Here is a 9891-nt window from a genome sequence, read left to right as displayed (position 1 = left end):
CTGAGGTTTTGTTTTGCTTTAAAGAAAGGAAAAATAACAGGATGTTTGTTTGCTGATGGGAAAGATCCACAGAGAAGGCTGGATCACAGGAGCCCCATCTTGGCTGACAAGAGCCCTCCACCTCGCCTTCTGGTCTCTGGCTGCACATTCCAGCTCATCTGCTGGATCTAACCACATGATGCTCATGTGCTGGTGTCCTTCAGGCCCCAAGTTCTGCTCTTGTCTCTCCTTGCCCTCCTCCTCCAGATCTCCACAGCTTCAAATGCCTCTCCACCTTGACATCTTTGTCTCCCCTTCAAACCTCTCCTCAGAAATGCAGATGCCAAGATTTCTACCGAGTGTCCCCAGGCTCCCACACTAACCCAGCCCCAGGCCCTGCTCCCACCGCTTTCCCACATCTGTCTTTTGAATAGGAGAGGGCTTCCTGTCAAAGTTCTCCATTCCCTTCACAATACTTCCGCCTAGCCTCACACATTACCAGCCCAACTGGCTAATGAGGAGCAACACCAGTACAAAAATCAGCAAAATCTGCATCACTCTGACTGAGATCCATGGCTTCTGCTACATACACTGCTCCCAGAGGAAGTTCCTACAGTTACTTTATTTCCAACATGTATCATAAAATCTTTAATTAGTCTTCAGCTATTACATTTAAGTCAGCAAGAGAAAGTATTACTTTATGATAATAAATATTAATATGAGAAAAAAGTCTAGCAAAGTGGTTTATTTACATGTTATTGCTGGAAAAAGTCCTTTAAACAAGACAGTGCAGAGAAAACACCTTAGAGCTAAGTATCAGCTTCTCAGATTCCTCACAGCAGCTTTAGTACATCTCATTTTTATGGCTTCTATATAGTCGTATGTTCAGGCTTTCAAAGAGCTGCTACTTCAGGATGACAGTAACTCTTCAGTGTTTAGTTTTATTTCCAAGTTTGTGATTTTTAAGAGGCTACTTTAGGACTGTGAATTGTTTCACTGTCTTTTCACTTTCTCGCTTTAGTTCTTCAATATGGGCATCGAGGCGCTCTAGAATGTGATGAGACCTCAGTTCTTCCTCTTCCAAAAATCTTGTGGCTATTGAACCGAGAGGAGACAGAGGCAAGGGACACTAGAAGAGAAACAAATTTTGACATATGTTAAGTTGAACAGTATATTTCTAAGATACAGTATTCATGATATTTTCTAAGTAGCAATATCAAAAGGGGGATGTTTTCCTCTGACAAGATATTGTTTTTATCCTAATAATGATAACAGTGAAAAAAAAAAAAAAAGTCCCACAAAAATTAACACAGATCTCTTCCTTTCTGACACAGTTATGTAAGTGTGAAGCATCATATAAATATATTACTTACTCATTTGAAGACTTCCAGAGCCTTCTATACCCTAGAAGAGATATACTTAATGCCTATTTATTTCAAACTTACTTATAAAAATCTGAATGTTACTTTTTAAAGCATAGAAAATCTACCTGTAATAAATTATATACCAGTTAAAAATCAATATTTTCCTTCCTCCAAAATTTGAGTCTACAGCCCCTTGTCTGAAATCACTGGTTTCAGAATTTAGATGTACCATATTTAGTTGACCCTTATCTGCAGTAGTTATTTTCTATAACGTCATCGCAAACCCTGAATTAATGAATATTGAAACACTTCTCTTATGGGAAACAAACACATACACACAAACTTCACACAGATTATAATCCTAACTCCTAAGAATAACTCACCAGGTAGATTCTGTTTGCTTTATTTCACAAAAAACAAGGTTCACAGTGTTCAGTGACTTGCCCGAGGCCACCCCATTAATGGGTGCCAAAGCTGGGGTTCAAACCCTGTTCAAGCCCAGCATCTGAGCTTCGTGCACTCTACTGCCCCTGAGTGGCTCTATCTTCTGGGCATCTCAGCACAAGAGCTGAAACAAGAGGGTAATGTACCACCTTGACTGACCTTAGCTGGAAACATGCAAGTCCAGTGACTCACATTTTATCCAGCTCTGCCATGTTCATGAATGACTGTGGAAGTGCTTATGAGTTCTGCTTACAGGTAACAAATAGTTCAGCAAGTAGATGAATTCACAAATATAGAATACATGACCTATGAGGAGTCTGAGGTAGCATCCCATAATCAAACACATTGGTATTTCAGACATAAAATGTTAAGTGGGATCAATCAACATTTTATCACATCATATCAGTTCAGGCCAGGTCAGGTCTTGGTGCCAAACTTAGAAAGTTAGTCATCAGGTCTTTTTTGGATTTCAGAATTACATATATAGTGCATATATTTCAACAACTAAAAGAGAACTCCTATGGACTTGTTGGCACATTAAAAAGTCAAAAATACTGAACAGGTATTTCACAGGTACAGGATCACAGGGTAATGAGAATGAACGGCTAGAGGTGAGCGCTTCAGCACAGAAGGCAAAAACAAGGGTGGAGAGGAGTCCTCACATCTGCTGCAGGAACAAGGGGCCAGCCCTGTTGAAGGGCAGCGTCTGCCACCAGGGCCCCGTGGGGCGGCACCCAGCCTATGGTCCATAACAGACACATCAGATGCCATTAATTCCTCTGCCTCAACCCACTCTTTCCCTTTCCAGCCATTCCTTTTCTCCTCCCCCACTGTCTACGCTCCAGGACTGTCTTGGCAGGTAGAGATATTCCTTGAATCAATCATTTCCAATACAAAGGTGACCCTCTCTGAAAAAAGACAGGAAGGGAATTTTAAATTTTGGCTGAAAATAAATGAATCCCTATAACTTATACTTAACAAGACACATTTTAAAAAGCAGTCGTGGCTGAAGTCTTCACAAGCAAAATCTTAGGACAGAAATACATGAGAATAACAAAGGGTACTTAAGAGTGAGAAGCAGTAAGGAGACAAAAAGAAAAAAAAAACCCTCTGCTTTAAAATAAAAAAACAAAATCAAACTAAACACACTTAATAAACTAGTAAGATCAAAAAGTTTCCATACCGAAGATGTAAAGTCTTCTGGATCATTTATGCTCTCAGAGACAGTGTCAGAAAAGTTGGTTTCATTTGTATCTAGCACTGAAGGAAGAGAGTGAGTTTTGCACAGAAAGTTTGACGGCAGAGAGACAGTGGAGCAGCAAGAGCTAAGCTGATGGCTCTGGGGGCTGAAGCCCCGGGACAGGGACACAGGCTCTATGCTGTCCGATGCTTGTCCTGGCGGAGAATGAAGACCTGCTTTGTAGGGCTCAGCCTTCATCCCATCATGCCTGCGCTGGCCATGGGCTGGCCTGGATAGCAGATTGGAAAATAAAGCAGATAAACATTGTAGTAGTTTTCCTCCTTTAAAACAGACTTATTGTTGGAACTTCAATAAAAATACAGTACCAGACTAAGGAGAAGGCTATAATTTACAAAATCAGCAGCCTGCTCAGACCAGGCATTCTTTTCATCACCCTGGGCCCAAATATCCAACCCCCATGACCACGTCCCTGCCCCTACAGACTTACACAACAGCAAGGAAGACAAGTATGCTATCTGGGTGCCCTAGTGAGGTTGGTGGTAGGACAGAGGGAAGCAATGTGCATAGAGAAGTCCCTTATCTTTACCTGGGGGTGAGGTGGGAGTGGCAGAGAGGGTGTCAGCAAAGGTTCCTGGTAGGAAAACATGTAAGAGCTGAAGCCGGGTGGTTTTTCATTGAATACTGATGTTTTAGGTAACAGTCTATTGTTAGTTCACCAAAAATACAAAAGAAGCTTTTTATAAAAAGCTAACTTCCACTTCTTATGGGCCAAGTGAAGCTAGAGAGGTGGGAAGCAGCATGACAAAACTCAGGGGAATTAGGCTGTTATTCTCACCTACATCTAGAAGTTTGCATGAAAGTGATATATAACCCCCTGCACTTTTTAACCTAACAGCTTTACTTGTACACACTGTACTTCAAAATTAAACATAGGGTCCTTTGATAAAGATTTAATTTCTATAAATTGGAAATTATTCTCAAAGAAATGAGCATTACATAATAAAGATATATATTTTAAATAAACTATGAAGAAAATTTACTTGAACTCTGTATTCTTGAACTCAGGTACTCTGCTGTGTGTTGGTTTAAAGATCCTGTCCCGGTTTTTTTTGCATATCTGAGTAGAAATCTCCAGCTGACCTTTGGTATCCATCAAATCTTTCTGTAGTTGTTGATTTTCAGATACTAATTTATTTAATGCCTCAATATAATTTTCCTGGAGGTCTGCTAGTGAAATCTCTTTTGCCTAATAAAAAAGAACAGAGGCACTTAATTTGTAAAAGAATACTTGTGATCTGTGATACTGTTGGTTGAAAATTACTTTTAGCTGTGACTAGTTAATCTATGGTTTTACTTAGGAAAAAGTATAGATCTGGTTTTGGCACCTTAAAAAAAGGGGTGTATTTCTTAGTTAATGGGGTAGGAGCACAATGGGCTTCCCTAATGTGTGAAGGAATATCTAAGGAGCTGGAGGAAGGCTGGAACTAGAATGGAAGAAAGCTACAAATGAGAATCAAAAACAGACAAAAAGAAAGAAAATAGTAACCAAGAATTCTTCTTTAAGAAAGAGAAAGTTGAGCTTAGTGAAATAAATCAGACAGAGAAATACAAAGACTATATGTTATCACTTATATGTGGAAAACAAAAAATAAAACAAATGGATATTACAAAACAGAAACAGACTCACAGACACAGAACAGTTACCAATGGGGAGAGGGAAGAGGGGTGCGGCTAGACAGGGGTAGGGGATTAAGAGGCACAAACTACTACGTATAAAATAAATAAGCTACAAGGATATATTATACAGCAGACAATATAGCCATTATTTTATAATTATTTTAAACAGTATAATCTATAAAAATATTGAACAACTATGTTGTACACTTTGATATAATATTGTAACTATGCAATTATACAACTATAGTTTAACTTAAAAAAAAAAAAGATGGAGACAGAAGGTTGAATAGCCCCACAATACCTGTGGAAGAAAACCAAGAGACCTATTTCAAAGAAAGAAATCTGAACATAATGTTCTGAAAAGGAATTCTGGCTGGCATGGACAACTTTTAAATAAATAACTCTCTGGTCTTAAAGACTTTTACATAATGTTGTACCTATTCTGGTATGTGAGATTGATTTGACATGGTAAGTCAGTATTCAACAAGGATAAGGTAGGAATTACTACTCTGATATGGTCTGAATTCTGTGATTATAAATTCTATTGCTCTTCAATTCTAGGTATTTCCTAGTAATATAGCACCTAAAAAAACACAAGTCTGGACCATTTTTTTCTAATGACAAAATATTTTCATTAGCATTCTGAAAAATTATGGTTGTCTTCTTTGGAATTTAATACGATGTTTAGCTTGCTCTTTTCTATAAAGAATTTTTTGAAAATAAGCTGGTCAAGTAGTTTGACAAACACAATTTACCTAACAAAAAAATAAAGCTTAAAATACAACCATTTAACTATGTGTACTAGTAGTGAGAATAAGTTATAAAATCTTTCAGCAAGTTGTTGACAGATAAAATCTCAAAAAAAAAAAAAATCTGCAGGACATAGGAGTTAAACTATGAACTACTAGTGACTTTTATTTTCACTGTGGTAAATAATTTATCAGAGCTATTGCTTTCATTACAAAGCTAATTAGATACTTTTATTAAAAGTTATTTAGCCAAAATTATTCATTCATAAAAGTAATATCAACTTCCTAGGATGATAAATGCAAAATGGAACTTTTTAATAACTGTTCTTAATACATACATCATGTTTACACTGTAACTTCAAAATCAGAGGAAGTCTAAATTGCTGACATGATTCTCAACAGCCAGTTTCATATCTGATGTCATTAAAGATATCTTTTAGAAGAAGATAATGTTTGCTTTTTCCAAGCAGGCATCATTTAAATTTTTCTCAAATTTACTATTTTATTAACAACAATTACAAACAAATGAATGTGAAAGGTAATATAAAAAGTGCATAGCAAGCACACACCTGGCTGTGTGAAGAAAGGACATCATTACCATTGTTAGAGGTTTCAGGAGAAATTAAGCTGAACAGAATCTCTGGCCATAGTCTAGGTTAAGCACCTCTGAGAGTTCGCAACTCTTAAATATGAACAGGTAATCACACTACATAAGATAAAAGTCTCAATCAGCTATTTCCAAATCCTGAGCAGTGACAGACTTTATGTTCTTGGGCTCCAAAATCACTGCAGATGGTGACTGCAGCCATGAAATTAAAAGACACTTGCTCTTTGGAAGAAAAGCTATGACCAACCAAGACAGCATATCAAAAAGCAGAGACATTCCTTTGTCAACAAAGGTTCATCTAGCCAAAGCTATGGTTTTTCCAGAAGTCATGCACAGATGTGAGAGTTGGACCATAAAGAAACCTGAGCACCAAAGAAATGATGCTTTTGGACTGTGGTGTTGGAGACTCTTGAGAGTCCTCTGGACTGCAAGGAGATCCAACGAGTCAATTGTAAAGGAAATCAGTCCTGAATATTCACTGGAAGGACTGTTGCTGAAGCTGAAGCTCCAATACTTTGACCACCTGATATGAAGAACTGACTCACTGGAAAAGACCCTGGGAAAGATGCTGGGAAAGACTGAAGGCAGGAGGAGAAGGGGATGACAGAGGATGAGATGGTTGGATGGCGTCACTGACTCAACGGACATGACTTTGAGCAAGCTCTGGGAATTGGTGACGGACAGGGAAGACTGGCGTGCTGCAGTCCATGGGGTTGCATCGAGTCAGCCACAACTGAATTGAACTGAAATCCTGAGCCTTTTGAAGACTCTGTGGTGCAAATCAAGCTGTTGGTTTTCTCCACCACTAGGTTAGTATTGCTTATCAAGGTGTATAAAGTCGTTTTCCTTCCTTCCATCTATGCATCCTTCCTTTCTTCTTTCCTTCTTTCCACCCACCTTCCCCCTTACAAAATATTTAGCTGTTGTCTCCTCTCCTACTTTTTCATCCTTGTATGTTTGCTTTAAGTCCTTTCACTTTAGTTTTAGAGGGATTCGGCGAGGGAGTATATGTTCATCTGCCACATTAAATGACGGCATAACATCTCCTAGTAAAGAAAATCATGAAACCATCCCTCTGCAAACTAACATTTACATTTTTTCAAAATTGTGGATACTGCAAACAATACTGAAATGACCATTTTCATGCATTTGCTTCTCCAGGATGGGTTCTTTGGGAATGCAAACTGATGACAAAAGGAGAATAATTCAGCAATGACAACCACAATCAGAAATGCACATGACTCAGGACTTTATAGACTGCATGTATTTACATTCGGTTTAATGGACATTGCTAAACTGCCCTCCAGAATAGCTGTCAATTTACTTTCTCATTAACAGATCACTAAAGAGCCTGTTGCTCTATATCCCTGCCAACACTGGTTATATCAGTTTTTAAAAAATCATTGTCAAGCCAGTAAACAAAAGAATATTTATTTCTTTTGATTATTAAAGGGATGTAACTGCTTTTCTTCTTTGCTGAATTTCTGTATTACTTCTATGATTATCTATTTATGGACTGTGTAGATCACAACAAACTGTGGAAAATTCTTCAAGAGATGAGAATACCAGATCACCTCACCTGCCCCCTGAGAAATCTGTATGCAGGTCAAGAAGCAACAGAACCGGACATGGAACAACAAACTGGTTCCAAATTGGGAAAGGAGTATGTCAAGGCTATATATCATCACTCTGCTTATTTAACTTATATGCAGAGTACATCATGAGAAATGCTGGGCTGGATGAAGCACAAGGTAGAATAAATATTGCTGAGAGAAATATCAATAACCTCAGACATGCAGATGACACCACCCTTATGACAGAAAGTGAAGAACAAACAAGCCTCTTGATGAAAGTTAAAGAGCAGAGTGAAAAAGTTGGCTTAAAACTCAACATTCAAAAAACTAAGATCATGGCATCCGGTCCCATCACTTCATGGGAAATAGATGGGGAAACAATGGAAACAGTGAGAGACTTTATTTTCTTGGGCTCCAAAATCACTGCAGATGGTGACTGCAGCCATGAAATTAAAAGACGCTTGCTCCTTGGAAGAAAAGCTATGACCAGCCTAGATAGCATATTAAAAAGCAGAGACATTACTTTGCTGACAAAGGTCCATGTAGTCAAAGCTATGGTTTTTCCAACAGTCGTGTATCGATGTGAGAGTGTGACTATAAAGAAAGCTGAGCACTGAAGAATTGATGCTTTTGAACTGCGGTGTTGGAGAAGACTCTTGAGAGTCCCTTGGACTGCAAGGAGATCCAACCAGTCAACCCCAAAGGAAATCAGTCCTGAATATTCATTGGCAGGATTGATGCTGAAGCTGAAGCTCCAATACTTTGGCCACCTCATGCAAAGAACTGACTCATCTGAAAAGACCCCGATGCTGGTAAAGATTGAGGGCAGGAGGAGAAAGGGACGACAGATGATGAGATGGTTGCATGGCATCACCGACTTGATGCACATTAGTTTGAGCAAGCTCTGGGAACTGGTAATAGACAGGGAAGCCCGCCCTGCTGCAGTCCATGGGGTCTCAAAGTTGGACACGACTGAGTGACTGAACTGTACTGAACTGAACCTATTTTCCTACTAGATCCCAATGATTATGTTATCTTTATAAGGCCTTATATATTAATATTTTATATTAACCTTTTGTCTGTTAACAGATTGTTTTCCTCTAGTCTATCAGTCTTTTAAATGGGGCCTTTTGTAGTCCAGAAATTTTATATTTTTATATTGTAGAATTCTTTATGTTGTAAAATTCTTTGTGGTTTCAAGATGCTAAGAGTGTCTCACCCTCTCAAAAGATTATAAAAATGGTTCCCTGTATTTTCCTTTAGCTGAAATAAAGTATTCGTGTAGTGTTTTGCATGTTCTTCCACCCCAGCCTCCACAATCCTTGAGAGTGAAACTAAAACTACTTAGGAGCCAACAGGGGCATTGCATAACCATGAATTTTTGGAGGCATATACTCTCCAGAAAAACAGAAAAAGAGAATTTCTAAAATCTCTGGGCATTTGACCTGTATCAAGAAAAGAGGGTAAGAAACAGATGGGTCATTTTGCAAAAATAACAATTTTATAACAAAATAGTTTAAAGAGCACTTACACAGTTGGTAACTCTCTGTTAGCTAATCCTGTTCTCTGGTTTCAGAGAAGCTTGTTTACATTTCTTATCCTCCCTACTGGATTACCCTCAATCTTGTAAAGACAAGAATCTTATTCATCCTTGTATCTATTACACTGTCTACTAAATACTTTCAGCATAAAAGATTCTAGAATATTTGATTAAATGAAGTGCTTTTCTCTAATGGCTCAGAAGGTAAAGAATCTGCCTACAATGCAGGTGATACAGGTTTGATCTCTGAGTTGGGAAGATCCCCTGGAGAAGGGAATGGCTACCCACCTCCAATATTTTTGCCTGGAGAATCCTATGAACAGAGGAGCCTGAAGGGCTATAGTCTGGGGGTCACAGAGTCAGATACAACTGAGCGACTAACACTTTCACTTAACACTTTTACCTTGTAGAAATATATTTAAAACAAAAATACTTAAAAGATGACATACTTTATAATGAAAAGATTGTGAAAATAGTAATTACAGTAATAATAACAGTGTTAAGTATTTATTATATACCACCTGTATGCAAGTCAGGAAGCAACAGTTAGAACTGGGCATGGAACAACAGACTGGTTCTAAATAGGAAAAGGAGTACGTCAAGGCTGTATATTGTCACCCTGCTTATTTAACTTATATGCAGAGCACATCATGAGAAACGCTGGGCTGGAAGAAGCACAAGCTGGAATCAAGATTGCCAGAAGAAACTATCAATAACCTCAGATATGCAGATGACACCACCCTTATGGCAGAGAGT

The 9891-nt window shown here is 38.4% G+C and overlaps 1 protein-coding gene across 12 annotated transcripts in view; it reads right to left on the bottom strand.

Moving 5' to 3' along the window:
• Positions 1-582: 582 nt before the first annotated feature.
• Positions 583-9891, bottom strand: part of CEP63 (centrosomal protein 63) — a 79442-nt gene continuing 70133 nt past the window's right edge. For 7 of the 12 annotated variants that reach the window (XM_043874353.1, XM_043874356.1, XM_043874357.1 and 4 more), the window contains 3 exons: positions 4029-4234; positions 2971-3256; positions 583-1108 (listed from right to left, as the gene is read on the bottom strand). In XM_043874353.1, the coding sequence (XP_043730288.1) occupies positions 950-1108; positions 2971-3256; positions 4029-4234 (651 nt within the window). In that variant the 3' untranslated portion in view covers positions 583-949. Of the gene's footprint in view, positions 1109-1352; positions 1384-2970; positions 3257-4028; positions 4235-9891 lie in introns of those variants that run through there. The other 5 variants (XM_043874361.1, XM_043874359.1, XM_043874350.1 and 2 more) reach the window with 4 other exon arrangements.

This window comes from Cervus elaphus, chromosome 19, assembly GCF_910594005.1.
Source record: "Cervus elaphus chromosome 19, mCerEla1.1, whole genome shotgun sequence".
Lineage (NCBI taxonomy): Eukaryota > Metazoa > Chordata > Mammalia > Artiodactyla > Cervidae > Cervus > Cervus elaphus.
The sequence above is the reverse complement of the archived record's forward strand: the minus strand, read 5'-3'. Positions and strand labels throughout refer to the sequence as shown.